General features: G+C 36.6%; 1 protein-coding gene across 7 annotated transcripts in view; it reads left to right on the top strand.

Annotated features, from left to right (window-relative positions):
• The window catches only part of Bnc2 (basonuclin 2), a 454,280-nt gene that overhangs the window by 322,738 nt on the left and 110,579 nt on the right, over positions 1 to 20,963 (top strand). For all 7 annotated transcript variants that reach the window (XM_045142143.1, XM_045142145.1, XM_004658432.2 and 4 more), the window contains one exon: positions 3,663 to 3,898. In XM_045142143.1, coding sequence (XP_044998078.1) covers positions 3,663 to 3,898 — 236 coding nt within the window. The remainder of the gene's footprint in view (positions 1 to 3,662; positions 3,899 to 20,963) is intronic.

The raw sequence follows: 20,963 nt of genomic DNA, 5'->3' as shown, positions 1-20,963 counted from the left end.
GTTTTGTTTTGTTTTTTTCCTCTTGCCCACTGTTCTAACTCATGCACCTAACCTCACATGATTCAGATCTGGATCTTCTTGGAATATGAAGATCATGAAGTTAGCAGATGTCCAGTTCTCAGATAGCAGCCAATGACATTTATGGTCACTGCTTACTTATTGTTCTTCCAATATTTATCCTAAAATTATCAAAACTTGGTGATTCAGTATAACCTGGAAAATGTAAAGCAGAATATTTTGAAATATTATAGAAAAATTGATAGCTGATATCAGCAAGGCTATTTTTCATGCTTTATCTACAGTTCATTTTGTAGACACTTGCTGCTTTTGCTGTAGCGTTTTCTTGTTGACTATTTGGGGTTTTCCATTACTATTAATAACTTTCTAACCAACCTTTCATTTCAGACCGTAGACTTATTTATGTGAATAATTTTATTTGAACACAGACATATCCATTCACATCACATCAGCCTTATCAGTGTATGGCTGCTTTCCTGCTGTAAGGCACTAGTTAGTAGTTGTGAAATAGAGGTTATGGCTCACAAACCTAAGCATTACTGTATATTGTGCCTTTGTAGAATAAATGTGTGACTATCTATATCATATATCTTTATCTATATCTATCTATCTATCTATCTATCTATCTATCTATCTATCTATCTATCTATCTATCTAATTTTCACAGTATTCTTACTTCTTTACATATAGTTGACTTATGAAGAAGAATCAGGAAATATCCTTATAATTTCACTTTTGTTTTGTTACAAAAAGGCATTCTTACTTATTTAATTACTTAAGAGACAGAGGCAGGGTGAAGAGAGAATGAGAATGCGCATGCTAGGGCCTTTAGCAGCCACTACCAAAGAACTCCAGGAGCATATGGCACCATGTGCATGTGGCTTACGTGGCTTCTGAGGAATCAAACCTGACTCCTTAGGAATCACAGCCAAGTACCGTACCCACTAAGACATTCTTTCAGCCGAAGAAGGCATTTTTTTTGCGGGGTGGGGGATGTTTATGCCTTAGTTGTTTTACTGTGCTTTTACAGTTGTCTTAACTGCCCCCTCTGTCTCTTTGTCTCTGACTCTCTTTCATACCCTCAGTAGTTTAGTTCCCTTCTGCTTTTATAATTACTAAACCCTAATCAGTTGGAGGAAAAGGGTTACATTCCCTCCAGCACCTGCACACATTTGAACATAAGCCTGCATATACTTTGCAAAGTTGCAAAGTGCCAAACCCATGCATAAAAATCAGGACTTCATGTCATTTCACCTCTCTGTGATCTATTTCATTGTGATCAATGCACAAACACAGAAGCATTATATGGGGTTCAGAATGGATGGTGAAAGGAAATGGAGAAGAAACAAAACAGATTTCCCCGAATCTGACACAGACTCTGAAAGCAGGTCAGCCACTCATCAGAAGTCTGCATAGCTAAGGCTGTATTTGAAGAAGAAGAAGAATACCCCTTTCCTGCTTTTTCTGCAGCCTAAATGCCCTGTGGAGTGAGAGAAGACTTCAATCTCTAGGCTTGAGAATCCCTTATCTTTCCCAAACGTTAAATTAATTTTTAAAGCTATTTATTCAAAGTTGACTTAACCACTAAAATAGGAAAGATCAGACAAATCAGCTGCAAGAAATGAAGTATGAGGAAACCCGAACTCTTTGACAAAGTATTCCTGGGAGTAAATGTGTTGAATGAAGCCAGCGGGTAAATGATAAGGGCCTTTACACTGTGGATGTAAGAAAGCAATTTATCAAGAGTACATGAACTCTCTAGTGACCACGAGTCAGGAGGAAACGAGAGTGGAGGAGGAGCCCTTAAAAATACATTAGAAATACTTAAAAAGGAAAAAAAAACCTATGTGCATGCATTTTGAATCCCTCCACTATTATGCAGAAGTATGGGCATGCTAAAATAAAGACTACTTGGATTACATATGTGCTGAAGGTAGTCAGTACTACTGTGGGGGTCAAGTGTTAGGGAAGGTACAACAGGCTTACTATGTAGTAGCTTAGAATTTGCAGTAACCTTGTGTATTCCTGGATGTCATTACAGTTGGAGACAAGATGTTGTCTGATACCCATTTGCTAGATTTGTGAACTTCGAGGACCATCTTTCAGGGTTGTGTATTTATATTTTTAAGCTTTGAAAGGGCATATGTATAAAATTCTGACAGTTAATGATAATACCTTTTATTTCCTTTTGAGAAGTACTAGGTGCCTCTCACTCATCATCTCATTAATCTCAGCAGCAGGAGCTCTCTGAGCTCCATAGTGGAGACATATAGTCTTCATCATTTATGTTGAAGAAACTAGAGCCACATGTATTATGCTATCAGCAGAAAGTTCCCAGTAACTCAGACATGGATAGGAAGACCTTATCTTAAGATGTTTAATTCCAGGGAAGAGATGCCATTTGAGGAGAGAGCAGAATTGCTAAAATGGGCATTCTATTGAAAGTATTCATTCTTAGGAATGGCCACTCTCAGCTTTCTTTACTTAGATATTACAGATAGCTGAAATCACTGAAATTTCCAACTTTTGATTTTAGTTTACATTTGTTATTTGTTTTTATTTTAATCTCATAGCTTTATATGAGCTGTTTATAAAACAAGTAAATTATGAGTTGAATTTTTCTTTATTTTTCACTTTTTAGTTTTTGGCCCTTAAGTAGCTTCCAGAGATCCTAACACCAAAGGCAAAATTATATCACTAGTGAACAAAAACGTAATTGGGTGAACTAAATTTAATATAATCTCCCTTAGCCAATTTGAATTAGATTGTGTGGCCCTCTATAGAGATGTCAACTTTTCTTATTTAACCTTCTGAGTTAGTCCTTTTATGTGATTTTTATCATTGTTGTTGTTGAGACAGGAGCTCCTTGTGTAGCTCAGGCTTACCCTGAACTCTGACACCTTATTGGTATGATGATCAAATTGTGAGATCACAGTGTATAATCTGCACCATTCCAGCCTTGAGTTAGTAATCTAAAAAATAACTAGTCTTAAAAACCCTATAGTCTAAAAATTGTTCTTCTCTTTTGATTATGTATTGTTTATTAGAAGTACTATTATAAGCATAGAAAGTGATTCATTTTTGTTTTGTTTTGAAACAGGGTCTTGATGTGTAGTCCAGGCTGGCTTGTAAACTACAATCTTTCTCTACTTCATCCTCACTAGTGTTAGGATTATAGATGTGTTCCATCATACCCAGGTTAGGGGTGAGCTTTATTTTAAAAAGTGATATTGGTTGAGCCATTTCTTGTAGCATGTGTTTAGCTGTGTGTGTGTGTGTGTGTGTGTGTGTGTGTGTGTGTGTGTGTGTGAAATAAAGGACACCATGGTGACTTGAACTATGGTTCAGTTAGTAAATTTGTTAGCTATGGTTGTAGAGGCAGCCAGTCATTTGAAAATATCCTTAATGACTTTGTTTCTGTAAGATGAATGTTTAATATATTTATTCTTGTCTACCATTTGTAAACAGGAAATCAAAGAAAAATGAACAAGGCAAAAAAGAGAGGAGAGGGGATATTCCTTAAACATTTGTGGTTAGGTTTTACTTGTATAAATGGAACCCTAATGATACATTGTAATGTTTCTAATTTCTCTGTTTCTGTCTATTTCCACCTCATTCTCGGGATATTGCTGGGTTGATCACAGCCTTGGATAAGCTCAGCACACAGCACCTGTACCACCCCACCCAAGTGGAGATTGTGCAGTCCAACGTGGTGTTTGACATCAGCAGCCTAATGCTCTATGGGACTCAAGCAGTGCCTGTACGGCTAAAGATACTGCTGGACCGGCTCTTCAGTGTCCTGAAGCAAGAAGAAGTACTACACATACTCCATGGCCTGGGCTGGACCCTGCGGGATTATGTCCGAGGATACATCCTTCAGGTAGGGAAGGACTTGAATGCTGGCTTCTGAGCCAGTTTGTTCATAGTGTTGGGTGAGAGCTCAGGGCACAGCTGGTGTCTTTCTTGCTCCTCTCTGACCCTGATATGCACAACCTCCTCTAGTCAGGGAATTGGGAAAAAGAAGAGTTATCCAAATATGTAGCTGATATTTCTCATAGGTGTGTTATAGAAGGAGCCTATTGACTAGTGCTGTTTTGTTTTCACCTTTTGAATTCAGCCATCCCTCCTTGGAAAGAGGGCGTCCTTATTTCCTCAATGAGTCTTTTTGTAGCCCTCTGAATAGTGAGGACTCTGTGATCACCCTCCACTTGGGTTCTTGATGACCTTTCTCATGCTAGGGAGGCATGTTGTTCTTCTTGATTATGTGCTTTTCACTATTTATTGTGTCTTTATCTAAATCAAATAAAGAACTGTATTGTACATGAACTTTATACATATAAACCTAGATAAACCTAACATTATAGACTTCAGGATTACCAATATGATACATGAAAACATAGTGATAGATTTGCCCATTAAGTTACCTTATCTTCAGCCTGGAGCTCCTGCTTTGTACCAGTGGCACTTTTGATGTGGAAGTACCTTAAAGTTTATCTGGAAATCCCACAACCTCTACTTTATCAACATCTTTCTTTATTTTTTGTTTGCACTCTGAGTCATTTTTTAACACATACTGAGCCTTTGAAAATTTTTTCTGGCTATCTGCCTTCCTACCATACTTGGGGGATAAACACTGAGAGCAGCATGTTGGAAAACCCATAGGATCCAAAAAAACACCATACTGAATAATGAAGTACTACCTTCTGTTAAAGGAGGTCTGTTTGAAAAGGCAGATTCTGAAGTGGGTGTATGAAATTTCCTAGGATGATATTACCAGGAGGATTGACCACTACATATAGGAAAACAAATCTTTTTGGCTGTACCAGATAAATCTGTAGTACCACAGATTTTTTGATTCTATGACCTGAGCCACCTTATGTTATATGTAATGCCTTGGCTGGCAGCTACAAATACTACAGAGACTTGGTGTGTGATGAGTGGTTAGGGGCCACCAAGGGACACAAGGTCCAGGATGAAGAGCTACAAAAAGAAAGCATGGGACCAGGTTCACAATCCATGTTTATATTGGCCAATGGCTCCTATAGTGCTAGATCCTTTTATAGTTGTCTCTATAACATGATTGATCGTGTCTCTTTGGGATATAGTTTTCTTATAAGAAGGAAGAAACTTCTTAGCAAATGTTTGAATGGAATGACTAACTTAGTCAGCTTTTTGTTACTCAAAGTCAACCAGACACCATCTTTATTCTCTCTGTGATGATGCTTGCTTCTGGCATCAGTGCTGCATTTCAGTTCCACATGTGCTTTTTTCTAAGGTAACACAAGTATGTATATTGTGTCTCTGACCAAACAAATAGATATGTTCATTGCTGTGCTGCTTTGCCATCATTACAACTCTGGAACAGCATTCTAGCATCTTCATGGCAGTTGATAAAGAAACAGATGTTTTTTCCCCCTCTGTGGCATTATACCACTATTTTCTACTCTGTTTCCTGGACCAGAGCTATTTTAGAAATTTGAAGTAATTGTTTTCATGTTAATTTTACCAGTGTTTCTATATAACTGTAAGGCAAGTATAGAAAATATACTTCCTTATTTTTATATTTTTACTTTTTTTTCTTTATTGAGAACATTAACATTTGAGCATATTGCAAATTAGTCATATCCCCAAAGGGTTCTAATCTTTTTTTTTGAGGATATAAATAATATTTATTTTTTTAATTAATTAGTTTTATATTCAGCAAATACAGTCAGTTTGGTACCATTATTAGGCTCATCCATGACCTACCGCCTCCACATGGCCCCTCTTGTTGAGGTATATGGGTCATACATTGTGGAGTTAGCCCAGAGTTATGGGTAGGATAAATGTCTCTGCATATCATGACCCAACATGTGGTTCTGACATTCTTTTAGACCCCTCTTCCACAAAATTTCCCTGAGCCATGTTGGGTTCATTTTTGGTCTGCTTCAGTGATAAGTTGTTGGGGTCCTCTGGGCCTCTGGTTCTCTGATTTGGTAGGGGTTTATTTTTCTCTGTGTTTATCTCCTTCCTCCTTGTGCTGGTATCTGGTTCATCAGGCAAACAGTACCCTTGCTTGTTTCACCAATTTTTCTTAGTTTCATCCAGGGCCCTTTTGAGGTATGATGGGGTAGCTCTCTCCTTAGGATCTACATCTACCTGAAAAAGAGAAGCAAATTCTCCAACGAAGAGTAAGTTAGCACCAGGACAAATAAGATAACCCTTACTTCTTTTATAGAGAATTTAATATATGTAGGCCCTCTTGTAGCCCATGATTGATGGTATCTTGATAATGGAGAGTGGGTTTTATATTTGGATATGGTTCCGACTTGTTTCCCAGCTCCAGCTATGGGTCCCATACCAGAGGGGATCAGTTAGCCAAATCAAGAGCAGTTGGTTCCCCACCATGGCTGTGTGCCACTATTGCACTTGTGTGCGCATCACAACAGGTTATTTGTTGCTAAGTAGGTTAGACCAAGAGTTGCTTGGACAGATATTGGTCATTTTCCTCCAGTCGCCCATGTAGCACCTTCTGGCACTAGACACACTGACTATCTGGGGAATGACTCTCTCCTAGCTTCCAGCCATGCCATTCCATCTTGTGTGTCAACTGTATATGGTGTCTTCAGAAGTAGGGTCTTACCACTAACCTTTGGTGGGTCATCAAGTACTCTGACAGAAATCTGTCTGTCTTTTAGGAAACCTTGTATGTCTCTCTGATCAAAAGCTCATTTTGGATGATGGCCACATGCTGGTACTGGGAGTTACAGGTCAGTTCCCACTAAGAGAAGGAGTAAAAAGATAACTAATATACAAGAATTAGAGAGAGAGAGAGAGAGAGAGAGAGAGAGAGAGAGAGGGAGGGAGGGAGGGAGGGAGGGAGGGAGGGAGGGAGGGAGGGAGGGAGGGAGGGAGGGAGAGGGAGGGACGGGGAGTGAGTGAGTTAAGATGTAGAAGATTAACCATGTTTGTAGCAGCTCAATTCATAATAGAAAAAGGTGGAATCAACCCAGATGTCCATCACTAGAAGAATGGATAACTAAGATGTGGTATATCTACACAATGGAATTCTATACAGCAGTAAGAAAAAAAATGACACAATGAAATTTGAGGGAAAATGGTTGAACCTGGAACAGATCATTCTCAGTGAACTTACCCAATCACAGAAAAAAAAAAAAAAATTGCCACATAGTCTCACTCATCTACAGCACCTAATCTGAATCTACCCAAGATACCTTACATACCCAGCAAGCATCTCATGGACTAGACACTAGGATGGATGGGGAGGGAGGGGAGAGAATCTAAGGGGTGGGAAACACAAACCAAACCCAAATGGCAATGGTACCATAAAATTCTACTTCCTAATAGGCAGACCAAATGGCTGAACCTTCACCAGGCACTTACAGGGAATACCTTAACCACAAGACACCAGAGAGGGTATGATGTAGAAAATATACTTCTTTAAAATGTACTATAGATTTTGTTTATTTATGAGAGAGAGACTCTTGCCAGACAGATTAAATATGAAATAAAACTTCAGCAAAAGTCAAAAATTCAACATGTGAAGAGTCTCTTATTTGAGGATAAAATGCTGCATGTAAAGAATGGTAGGACCTACCTTATCCTTAAATTATTATTACTTTTCATTAAGTAATAAAGATTTGACAAATCTCAAACTTACTAGATCACTTCTTCATTCAGAGTCTAGAATTGACATTTTTGCAAATCATGGATTTTTCTACATTAGAGAAACTTTCAGTGTAAATTCTGTCTTGTTTCATTGATGGAATGGATATGATATAGATTTTATTTAAATGATGCTTTTGTCATTGAGCATTTGTAATATATTTGTTCCATTTGAAAGCAGTTCTCAGGTCAGAGTAAAAGCAAAAGGTTGTAGGACAAAAGACCATTCAAAAGTATTTAGTGAGAAAACATTACACTTTGTAAAAGTAAAAAGAGCTACACCATAAAAATAACTCTCTTTCTGCTAATGATGTTACTTGATTACTGGCCAGTACTTTAGAAATTATGTGTAATAATGATAAGGTATGCACAAATGACTTTGAATGTAATTATAGTAGCATTTTTGTACAGGTAACTATAAAATGAGCATCTAAGGACTGGGGAACCCTATAATGCACTATTAGTGTACAAGTCATTTTATCTGGCTAAAACTCAATTGTCTTGTAGCCCTCAAGGCATCAATTTTAACATTATTGCTCTCAACAACAGTATATTGAATATTATGTCAGTTAAAGGAGAATAATTATCAAGGCAAGTTAGGGTGGCTGTTAGTCTTACCACATATTGACTTGGTTAGCAGTTGGCTATAGATTGTGTTACTGGGCAAATAAAGATGTACAGTAAGTTGAACTGGTCAAGCCAGGAAATTAATTTAACTCTCTCTGGGCCCAAACCTGCATCCTTTGTGTATACACAGCTACTCCTACCTTTGGCAGTAGTTTTGAATGTTGAATAACAGTAGCTGTGTGATCTGATTTTAAGTTTGGAGATTTAAGGAAGTGAAGAAGTGCAAGTCTTTGAAATTATTCATTTCTATATGAAGATGTGACAGAGAGGCCACAAATTCATTTAAGAGATTGGTATATCTCTTAAGGATCATGTACTTTTTTGATAATAAGTGCATTTCACTTAAGTGACAGCAATGCAAAATTCATAACACACCTTAGAGTATACCTATTTAAGAATATAGGTAAGATCTTATTAAAGATAATAATTCAAGTATTCTCTTTTGTAGTCATTTAAGTGTTTTAAGATAGTACACAAGTAGGGTAAGTGTTCCAGTATATAGCAAAAGAGGAGTGTACATTTCAATGTTAAACTAGAAATATAAGAGAACATATGATATTTTACTGATTTTAGAAAAGAATAATAATTATTTCAGGACTGCCTCTGATGGTACATTTATTGGCAATCAATAAAAGCAGTGGCTTGCCCTTTTGTCCTTTCCTTGTTTCCTTTCTGTCTTTGAATATATATGGTTATCACTGTTGAATAGTCATTTAAAAATCAAATTTTCACACAGACTCTTTTTAGTTTAAACATGTAGCTAACTTGCCTGGGCGCATGTATTGGCTTGGAACTCTTCCCCATTTGCAAGTAGGTCTTGCCAACATTCAAAGAACTCGTTCAGACCTTCTGAGTAATTAGCTGAGATGTCAGCAGCTTTGTGAGCCAAGGAGAAGTAATGCATATCTTAAGTCACCTGAGCCTTAATAGAGCAATCAACACTGTAGAAGAGTATTTCTCAGCATTACTCAAAGACTAATATGTAGCACCAGTCCGTGAGAAGTCCAGCATTAGATGTGGGAGGAACCACACACTGGATATTTCTCTGAGCTCTTGATGATACACATTAGCATAGTAAAAGCTCTGAGAAATTTTGAAGGAAGTACCCTGTGTGATTAGGTAAGTAGCCTTAGCCAACCTTCCCCAATTATCTTTTTTCTGTCAAACTCATCAAAAATATTCAATTTCTAAACCTTTTCCTCAGTATTGGGAATATGTATATAAGGTTTCTTCTGCCTGGGATAGCCTGCTCCTCTATCTGCATGGTTGAATTTCTTTCCTTTAGGTATCAGATGAAGTCCCAGTTTCTTGAAAGGACTAGCTGAGCCAATGGAACTCTTTTTTGGTGTGGTTCTATCAAAGACTCTTTTCTTCAGGCTCATACCACAATTTAAACTTGATTCAGTCAGTTTTGAAACTATCATTTGTGATATTATGTACATGGTGTTCACAAATTCAGGACACTCAGTACATATTGGTTGAAAGGAAATCTGCTCAAACTTAGGGGTAACATAGTATTTCACCATGGAACTCATGGAATATCCAGCAACTTCAGTTGTTCAAAGGCCCTTGAGCTTTTCTTCAGTGGCTAGCTGCAGCTTGGCTGTTAGGGGTAGTAAGAAGCAAAGGCTTTCAGGCTGCCTAGCTAGTAGTCTGCAGAGTAAGCCTTTTGTGGTATCTGTGTGGTAGAAAATGTCAATATTCAACAAACACTTGTTTTTTTATGGCTCTTTGTGGAGTAAGTTCACATAAGTTTGCTATCTGCCATTCTCTTTGAGTTATCACAATGAATTAACTTTTGGTGCATTTGAAGCCCATAAAAGGTTAAGTGACTGTTCTTTGCTTGCAGAAACTGCTCATTGGCATAGTTAATGTATGGTAAGTTTTTTGATGACATGAACCACATATCTTTTTTTCACTACTTAACCCATATTCTGGCACACAGCCTGATGTGTTATAGAATGATTAGATGTTAAATAAGGGAGAATTAGAAATTTCACTTTAATTAATGTTTCTGACTTTAAGGGCACTGTTTGTTTATTTGTGGGTTTTGTTCAGTATTTTTTCAAAGACCAACAGGCTGTCTTTTAGAGTGTTATTTGTGACAGTCTAGTAGTTTTAGATGACATGTTCTGAGAGAGAGAGAGAGAGAGTTTGAATCATTAAGTTATGACTAAGAAGCTCTTGTATTCAGTTGCAGGTCATATATGACTGCCTTAGGCAAAGAAAGGTGACTGTTTCTTCTGTTGGCTATTTCCCAATATTCTGTGTGGGAAGCCAGGTTCATGATCTAGACTCCTGGCTTAAATTCTTTCCAGATATTTGAAATTAAACCCATGTCTTTATTTACTTCAAGTCTCTCACCTATAAAACAGGATAATAATAGCACATCATAACTTTGTTGTGAAGATAAAATAAAATGGTGCATATAAAGAGGTAATTTACCATATCCAGCCCATGTTGGCTATTATTATGATGATAAATGATGATGATAAAGCCTGTTGCCAACTACCTTGTCATTTTAGAACACTAATAAACTAGACTAAAATTTTAGATTTCTGTATTTCTCCATTCCCTTTAGAGCAGAATACCTTTCCAACCAGTTAGACAAAAGGAAAGCTACTATTCATTGTAAATCAATACTGTGTACATAAGCATACATGCAAACATGTATGGATATTTGGGCATTTGGACTTATTTTAATATAAATGAGAAATAGGAAATGGTATCAATAGAGACATGAGATGTTGGAGTTGGTCATACATGGGTATGAATCTTAGTTTCACTTTTGAAAGCTACTATTTAAGAAAGATAATGTGTTAATGTTGGTTTATTTGCCTATAATGTTACATGAAATTATATTTATGAAATATTTTATGTATTAACTAGCCAGTGGAACTCTATGAATAATTATCCCATTGTGTGTTTGCATGTGTGCATTTTAAAGGAATGATCTAATCTATATATAACATGATCTTGTAATCACCTTTCATGTTTCTTGTTTGTTTCAAATAGTCCACTATCTTTCTAAACCTCTGGCACAGAAGGAATACTGGGTTAATTTGTTATAATAATTTGAGTAGGCCCTTATCCTAATATATAAAATAAAACTTAGAGGATAGAAGTGAAGCTTATTTAGCACTCATAACGTCCTCAGTTCAGTCTCCAGTACTATGAAATAAACTAGGCAACCTTTTCAATGAGTATTATTTGCCTCACAGAATTTGAGGAAATCCCAGAAGCTGAAATAAGAAAGCACTTAGGTATAGTTCATTTAGGTAAACCTTTAATCTGTTAATCACTGTGTGCTGAGTACCATAGCAATTCTTTCTGAAAGCCCAAACTACAATGTGCCAGGCAGTCATGAACCCATGAACAAATGATAGGAAGTTTTATGACAACTATAAGAATGTGAAAATGACTTTGACTATTGATGTAAAGCAGGGATAACTTGACCCCAAGTAAATTAAGTTATCACTATAATGCATAAGAGTATTTCCCTTGTATCTCATCATTAAGGTCTGAATCTTTTAGGAGAGGAAGATAACATGTATAAATGGCAAAGAATCCTTTGTGCTTGGCTAAGACATACAGACATTAGATGGTTTGGGTCAGTGTGTTACATTTATAGTGTCTTTTCCAGAGTGCTTGGACCACTCTACAAACATTATTCTGGCAATCATCCTGTCCTCTCTATTTACAACATAGTTTCAAAGACTATTATCCCTAGTTTTAAAGTTATCATGGCTAAAGGCCTTAGGCAGACTCAGAGCTGGAAGTTGAATACAAGGATTTTGAAACACTTGCCAAAGCTGTATTTGAACAGCAATGGAAACAAACACCTTAGATCTAAGGTTGTAGCTTGATGTTTTGTGCTCAAAGCTAAAGTTAAACTACTCTACCTTTACCCTTGCAACACAGAAGCAAAATCCCACCAGATTCTTTGATGGACTGTGATAATGCTGGAGTAGGATTTGTGTGTTTGAGACATGGAGTGGAGCTTTCACATTCCCCAGGAGGAGCAGAAATAAGTTCTTCACTCACTAGCCAGTTGTCATTTATAAGAACAAGAACAAGTTCAGATTGACTTGAAAAGGATATTTCTTGGATGGCACTGATTAAACTGTAATTTCACCAGAGTAGCACTCTTATGTGTTCCTTGTTGAAGTTAATATAAACAGCTCTTGAGCTTTGAGTTTATACCTCATATCTACCACCACTTAACTCTCTAGCTGTATAAAAAGTTCACTAATTCCACAAGTCCCATTTTATAGATAGAGTTCTTAGTATGAAGGTATGTAACATGTTAAAGTTATAATAGAGCTTAGTAAATTCCTCAAGCAGATCAGCCCTGCCCCAACCCCTTAGGTTCCCAGAGCACCAGAAGCTTCAAGATTCTTTTATTTTCCTATACATTTTATTTGAGTCACTGCATTCTTTGTAGTAGTTTCCAAATATGACAGGAGGGGTAGGTAGAATATGTGAAGGGATTAGATAGGAACTGAAATCTATTGACTGTAACAAAGAGGGATAAGGAATTCAAAGGCCAGGTTTTTACCATCAGTTTCTTTTGAGTACTCTACATTTTCAAGTACAGGTATGTGAAATTATGAAGGGCTGTGAGAAGTAGAAAATGAGATAAGGATCTGTGTGGGTTCTGGAAGACATGTTAAATCTATACAAATGGGACAAACATAAGTAAAGATAGATTTGTTCATGCATGGTATCTGTATGTGTAATGCCAACAGCAATTGGAAAATAGAATGTGGGCCAATGCATTTGCCAAGAGAATTAGAGTGACCACTGCCAAGCTGGGTTAATAAATGAAGACCTGTTGAAAGAGGAGATTCTAAGGAATAAGAAGGATAGAACAATCATATTTCCACACAGGGAAGAATGATACATTGGAAAGAGATGTGAACTAGTTTATGGGAAACATGGATCTTTAGTTGGTTGATCAGCTCTGAGCTATGGTGTTGGTGAATATGGTCAGGCCAGGCCCAGCCCTGTTGATAAGAAGTTCTTTTTAATACAGCTGGTGTTTGTATATTGCTACTTCCTAAGACAAGTGACTAGTGATCCTGATGGTTCGTTGATTTGGCATCTGTTGTTAATAACCCTTGGATTTAAAGAAAGTAGATAAGTAGCAAGGGACTTTCCTAAATAAGCATTTTACCACCATGGTCTTATTACCATCTGGTAAATGTTTTCATATGTTAATGGCAGTGGAATGTCTGTTTTGGCATGTATATTCTCCCTTCTTCCTGTTCCCTCTCTCTTGCCCTTTTTCTCACTTTGCTCAATCAGCAGAGACTTGAGGTGGAGTACTTGGAGAGTCCCTAGACTACAGTTCAGTAGTGGACTGTTCTGCATGGTTACAGCAGATCATAATGCATATTGGGAGGCATTCTCCATCCATAATTCACTATAAGTTCACTGTTTGTATCTTATGTGGATACCTTATAAAAATACCCTTCAGAGACTTTGAGCACCAGAGGTTCTTTCTGTGAGGGAACAACTTTTGCCTGGTTTTCTTGCTCCCATATAATTTTCTGTCTTTAACAAAGCTATAATAATAGTATAAGAAGCAGCTTTCTAGTTAGCATGAGTAATGTGGTTTTTGTATTTTCTATTTTTAGTTTAATATTATTCTTTTTCTGCTGTGGATTTTTTGTTTTGTTTTAAAAATAGTGCTGAGCAAATGTGGTAATTCAAAGTGTGGGATGCACTGCATCCTCACCACAATGCAATTTTGAAGGAAAGCTCTGTTGACAACCGGCATTTCTTTCCACTTCTCCAGAAAGATAAATAGGAAAATGGGACACATGGCATTATTGGCTGTCAATCATCATCCAGGCTGTAAAGAACCTGACATTCAAACAGTAGAATAGCACACAGGATTTCCTCTAGAGTATCTGTTTACATTAAATTTGTTTGTTTTATCATGTGATGATAAATAAAGTTAGGGAGGCAGGGAAGCACTTTAAGTTATTTCATTCATTGCCTCCTTTGAAATCCACAGCCATTGTTAGAAATCTTAAGTGAACAACATTTATGCTTAAATTCCCCTTGAAAGAGCAATTAAGAGTTCCTTGTCTCTATGTTGTCATCTGTGCCAGAATTTGAGTTCACATTGAGCATATTCCATTGAGTCAGCCATCATTCCATCACCAGAGGGATTGCCATTCCACATATTGTCATGTAAGGGAATGTCTGTGTTGCAGTAGCCATGGGCGTGTGCCAGATTTTGAGATCCACAGGGGCAGAGCTGGGAGACTTCAATTCTGAATCAGGATTCCAATTCACAATATCTAAGCCAGGGAAGCTAGTCGAATCTGTGGCCAAACCACGGTTAAAAAAATAAATAAAACTTTCCCTCCTTTCCCTTCTTGTAGTACTTTATTGCTTTAAAATATGAGTGTCTCTGTCCATTGATCCTCTGGCGACTTTCTGTTGGATTCAAATTGTGGTTTCTTAGGTGAAAAGGTCAGCTTGTTATTCATTCAGCCGCACATCGATGAAGATTAACTGAGAGTAGTACAAGACATTTGGATGCTGCCAGACCCAGGGCACCTGAAGGAAGTTTATTTCTTTTCTCCCTCATCCCCACTCAGCTGCAGCAGAAGAGGTTGCCTTGTCTTCTGGGAATGAGAGAGGATTATCATTGGCTCTGTATTAACTGCCTCAAATCTATGGCCATAGGGTGAGTAAGAACCCTTGAGAATCAAACATGTCATCTTTGTAGCATCACCTGATGTAGTACTTTTCCTCCAGTTTGTGGTGTCTCAGGGGGCCTTTTTCCCTTGCAGCACTGATCTTTCAGTGAGGTGCCAGTGTCTGTCCTGAGCAATAACAAGGAAAAACCATGAAGTGTGAACAGCTCTGATTGGGGGATAAATGTCATTAATGACTTTGTAGCCTTCTCTGCTGTCTGGATGTTCTTGTCAACCGAGAGTGACTCACCAAAGCCTCACTTTAAATCATATGAATGGAGTTTTAAGATGCTGAACTTTACATTTTAATTAAGCAAGGCTATTAGCTCCCTTCACTTATGCATTTTTGTAACCAGATACTCATGGCATGTATACCTTGTAAGGACAATCCTCTCTAAAATGAGGGTGTTGAAAACTTATTTATGGGAATTATTTTAAGGATTTTAGAAATAGATTATTAGAAATCAACATTTTAGGTAATCTTTGGTGGCAGAGACAGGTATATCTGTCAGTTTTATTGTTTTAGATACACTGAGCTTATACATCTAAGCCTTATAATATGTACATGTTCATACGTGATATGAAAATACAGTTCAAGTTAATAAAAAGGTAAGTCTAGATTAAAGAAAAGTTTGAGGCATCTAATATGCCTATAAAATAAATAATTCTGTAATCATGAATTTCATTTATGTGAAATTTCTACTTTTTCCTGAAACAAAACTTTATAGGCAAAAATTTGCTTCAGTAAATCTCTACTAATTTCTCATTAGTCTAGGTATGTCTTTTGAATTGCAAAAGTAGCCCTATGGTAAAAGAGTGAGATAGAGAAAAAAAAAAAAAAGTTTCCTTTTATCCTGAGAATTAATTTTAAAACAGAAAAGATATTTAGACATGTAGTTAAGACTTGGGAAGTAAAGCCAGGAAAGTTACAGGGAAGTTAATTTACAAGTGAAATTCATTACCAGTCTAGGTCATTAGGCCCTGCAGGCAAGCATCTTAACCACTGAGCAATCTCTTCAGCCCCTCCCTCTCAGTTTTTTTTTTTTTAAATCCCATTAGACCACAATTTGTTTTTTTCATAATTTTTTCACACAAATCATCTGTGCATTTTTTATTGTTTCTGTTGTTGTTTTGTTGGTTGGTTTGGTTTTTTGCTTCCTCTTTGGGAAACATAGAAAAATACATAAATTCAATAGATACTTAATTTTGTGGTTGCTTGTAGATAACAAGTGACAAACAATTGAGTTGTCATTCCCTTGTATTATAGCTTTCAGTGCAATGGAAGTTATTCACTGAGGCTAACCTAAAGAAAAGCAAAATCGAATATGTAGGTAGTGCCATAATTCATTATATGGAAGTAGAACGTATTTCCAACTTCCTTTAAAAAGTTAGTGCGTTGAAACATTTTATATCTGTTCTAGATAGCTTGGTTGTACTATTATTCACTTAAATTCTGCCATTCAATGACTGTCGAAACAAAACAAATTTTCATCCCCACTTTTTGAATAAAGACATTTACTTTCCTTTGAATTAATGCAATTTTGCTATTTTGGGAAGCCCATCTTCTTGATAGATTATAGAAGTTAAGCAGAAAAGATTTGTTCACTTCATAATCATAAATTCTTAAATCTTTTGACAAGTCAATGAAAAAAATTATTTCAAATTTCCTTTTTGGTGAAAATGCAGAATCATTTTTAGCCTCATCAGGAACATTTCACAAATGCTACCTGTGAAGAAACTAGCATAGAACAAGACGATGTCAATCGATTGGATATGGCCACTGCTACTTGGGCCAATTAAAATATAGATGTTTTATATTACTTTGTAACATCCATTAAAATAAAGAACACAAAATGTAGACTCAGGATATAATTTTAGTTTGTCTGACATCCTACTTGGTGGTGAAGAGATGGAGGCAGATCATCAAAAAGGTGACAGTTTAGTGCCACTAGGAGGTTCCTAAGGAAAGTAGTCTCACATTGATTGATTGTGACAAGAGACTTCAAATTATGCCGTCTGCTTTGCATGCTCCTTTCTCCCTGATCTACCTTGTACCTGGATCCAAGCTGTTTATATATAAATTTTTCTTTCTAGGGTTCACATTTTGACTCACTGAATATCAAAATTATCAAGTATGTACAGCAAAACTTCATAACTGTTTTCTAGGGCAACAGGTGGAAGGAAGCTTTACTGTACTGTATTTGTCATATGGAAGTATATCTGGGACTTGATCAGACCCACTTTAAGAAAGGGGCACTTCATAAAAGGGAACTTTGTCAAAGAAGGCTACAGAGTAAGGGTTTTATATATTATTTATTCACTGGAGGCTATTGCTTTGAAAGCCCAAAAGCATTCTGGGTATAAGTTGTTGTTTCCTAGACCTAACAAGTGTCTGACAGTTTAAATTTCACAAACTTTTAAAGGATTTGCCTATGGCACAGATCAGTTATGTCTTGGTGTGAGTCTGGTTGGCATTTATTTTAGTCAAGGTTTGGCTTTGCTGAGATTGTTGGATTGGATTTCTTTATGAGACATAAGTGTACCTTCTCACACACATGTGATTTTGTATGAATCTAAACTCAAGAAGGCAAAATGTGAGTATCACTATTATATAATTACAAAGATAAGTTGTTACTTCTCTACAGCATTCTTTCATTTTTTATATATCTAAATATTATTTAATCAGTTTTACTTTTTTTAAATAGTTCTTTTTTTTGTTCATTTTTTATTTATTTATTTGAGAGCAACAGACACAGAGAGAAAGACAGATAAAGGGGGAGAGAGAGAATGGGCACGCCAGGGCTTCCAGCCTCTGCAAACGAACTCCAGATGCATGCGCCCCCTTGTGCATCTGGCTAACCTGGGACCTGGGGAACTGAGCCTGGAACCAGGGTCCTTAGGCTTCACAGGCAAGCGCTTAACCACTAAGCCATCTCTCCAGTCCCAGTTTTACTTTTTATCATTATAGTTAATGAGGAGCATCTGAAAGAATCATACCTCTTTAGTGATTATCCACTAATTTAGCAATCAGACATGTAAAGGGACAATTTGTGATTTTTAAATATAAGATTGAGGTTTTTGATACTAGAAATGTTGCACTTTGAGTGGAATACAGAGAATGAGCACACTTATTCATTGACTAACTTTGACCCTTTATAGTTTATATCTAAAACATGCTCCTAAAAGCCAAATAAGTATTTGTTTGGAATGCTGTTCACAAAACTAAAGTATAATTTCTTGTGGAATAAATATATGTATGGTATATACACCTTTCCCTATACAAAGTGTTTGCAACTCTAAATAATTCTGTTAGCATTGAAACCACTAAACATGCTTGAGAAATATTCTCTTCTTACTATGAGTTCTATAAGATTCCACATAAATTTTGTTTTATAGGGTCTGTGAGCATGATAAAAGATGTTAAAGTTGTATTCCCAAAAATGTTAATTTTATCTCTGTTATAATATGTATTTATTAATATAATTTGTTTATATAAAAATAATATACTAAGTATAAGAAATTCCCTGTATACAGTAGTTCTAACCTTGAGGAACAAGTAATGGAATTGCTTTTGTTTGTAAACTTTGGTTTAGAATAGAAATTAAATTTTGGCTTAGAAAAGGTTCTCCAATTTTCTTTTGTTCTTTCTCTAGTATGTCTTTGAAAGAAAGGGTAAAAGTATTAAGATTTCTTTGGAAGAGAATTTTTTTTCCTTTAAATTAGAGTATCAGCTTGACTTAGAATCCTATGCAGTATTTGTGGGCTATAGACATCTTTATTTAATGTTAGTTACTATGGACAGAGCTTAAATACAAGACTGTTAGGGAGGACCTTTTTCTTCATTTCAAATAGGCTGTGTAGTTCATGATTAGGGAATAAAGGGAAAATGAAGGAACAAAAACAAAAGAATGGAGGCAAAAAAGATAGCTCAACAGTTACAGTGCCTTAAAAACCCAGGTTCAATTCCCCAGTACCTATGTAAAGTCAAATGCACAAAGCGTTGCATGCATCAGGAGTTAACTTTGCAGCAGCTAGAGGCCCTGGTGCCCAGTCACATTCTCTCTCAAGAAAAAAAATTCAAAACAAAAAAAGATATATGAAACTAGGAATAAATACTTGCATATAATAAAAATTCATACACCTTCACTTATTAATGAAAGAATTTCATTGAACTTCACAACCAGAAAATTCATGTGGAGTATTTTTACTGAATTTTACCACCACATTTATACCACTTTTCTACAATGTTACATGCCATGAAGAAAGTCTATACAAAAACCTAGATGGTCTATGAGAGTAGCAGAAGAGGTTTAGAAAGGTGAGTGGAAGCAGAGATAGCCTGCCGTGGTTGTTAGGTTAGTTTTCCTGCATTGACTGTTGCTGCTTTTCAGATGAGTGTAAGTTATTTACAGCTCCACAACCAACAGTGGCAAATCTCATGACTTAATGTAGGTCAGCTGAGCATCCACAATGAGCAGGACGTAACAAGGGCCTAGTTGGTCTAGAATGGTTTTATTTATGCATATAGCTGCCACATTGGTTCCAGGTGTTAGAGAGGTGACCAGCTTATCTCTCATTGTATAGTAAGTTATAATTAACTTGTTCATGAGCATGCTATCTCTGAGGTTCTAAAGGACAGCCAGAGGGGCAAAGCTGAGTGTGAAAGCCTTTTAAAGTATCTGCTTGCAGCATATATATCTCCTGTTACCTAATTTGTAAAATCAATTAAACTGCAAAGTACAGAGTGAGAATGGTGAGGTGGAAAATGGCTTTACCAGGACATGAGCACAAGAAAGCATGAGCACCAGTTTGAGGTCAGTACTATCATAACTTGACACCTCACAAGTGCCTTGGGAAGCTTCTATTGGTAGTATTGTCTGTGCTAAGCTGCATGGAAGCTGTCACTATAGTTGAAGTAAAAGTAAGGCTGGCATTAGGGATGGTGGCAGGGAGAGAAAACTCCTCCAGATATAGGAGAGCAAGGAAATAGAAGTGGCTCACAGATTAAATCCAGGCTTTCAGGGTGCAGCAAGGGAATCTAGACAGTTCATAAGCTTATAGACCAACAAACCAGGTATCTCTGTAAACTTTATACATAATCCCTGCTTTTTGCCAGAAACATGCTTATTTAAGAATGGATCTTTGAATTTTCTTTCAGTATACTACTTAGATTTTTGAGATTTTATATCCTTATTTCATTCCATTTTTCTGGAGGGGGTTAACTCACTGTACAGCCCAGGCTAGCCTCCAATTTGTGGTCATCCTCACTTCTCAATGCTGGGATTACAGGCATGTGCTGCTGGCCTACTAGTATTTTGTAATAATCTTTAAATGACAATAAAAGATTAAGCCTATCTTTTAATAACACTTGAGCAATTTTGTTATAAACAAAAAGCCTCAAAGTTTGTATTTCCTATTTTTATTTCTTAATAAACAACCAATGATTTTTTTGAGATTAAGTTTGCATTTCGAAATGCTTCAACTTTGACCAAAGTTAAATTAGAAAATCATTTCAAAGTTTACAGAGCCAGAGTATAATGTTTTGACTTCTTGTTCTTTTTTCTTTTTCATTAACTTTGCCGGAGAAGGCTTAATAAGCACCTCAAGATAGTGTGTTTTTTGAAGAATTCATGTCTACATTATTTATGGAAATATGTACAAACTATCTTCTATTAAATGAATAGTGATCACAGCTACTTTCTACCTCTTACACACGAATAGAGAAATTTTTAAAAATGAAGATGTGATGATAGCTTGATATTGTAGAGTGGGCTTGCGTTTGGGTATGGTTCTGACTTGTTTCCCAGCCAACACCTCAGCACTGAAGCAGACCAAAAATGAACCCAACATGGCTCAGGGAAATTTTTCGGAACAGGGGGCGGAAAGAATGTCAGAGTCACATGTTGGGTCATGATATGCAGAGACACTTATCGTACCAAT

The sequence above is a fragment of the Jaculus jaculus genome, chromosome 1, assembly GCF_020740685.1.
Source record: "Jaculus jaculus isolate mJacJac1 chromosome 1, mJacJac1.mat.Y.cur, whole genome shotgun sequence".
Classification (NCBI taxonomy): domain Eukaryota; kingdom Metazoa; phylum Chordata; class Mammalia; order Rodentia; family Dipodidae; genus Jaculus; species Jaculus jaculus.
The sequence above is the reverse complement of the archived record's forward strand: the minus strand, read 5'-3'. Positions and strand labels throughout refer to the sequence as shown.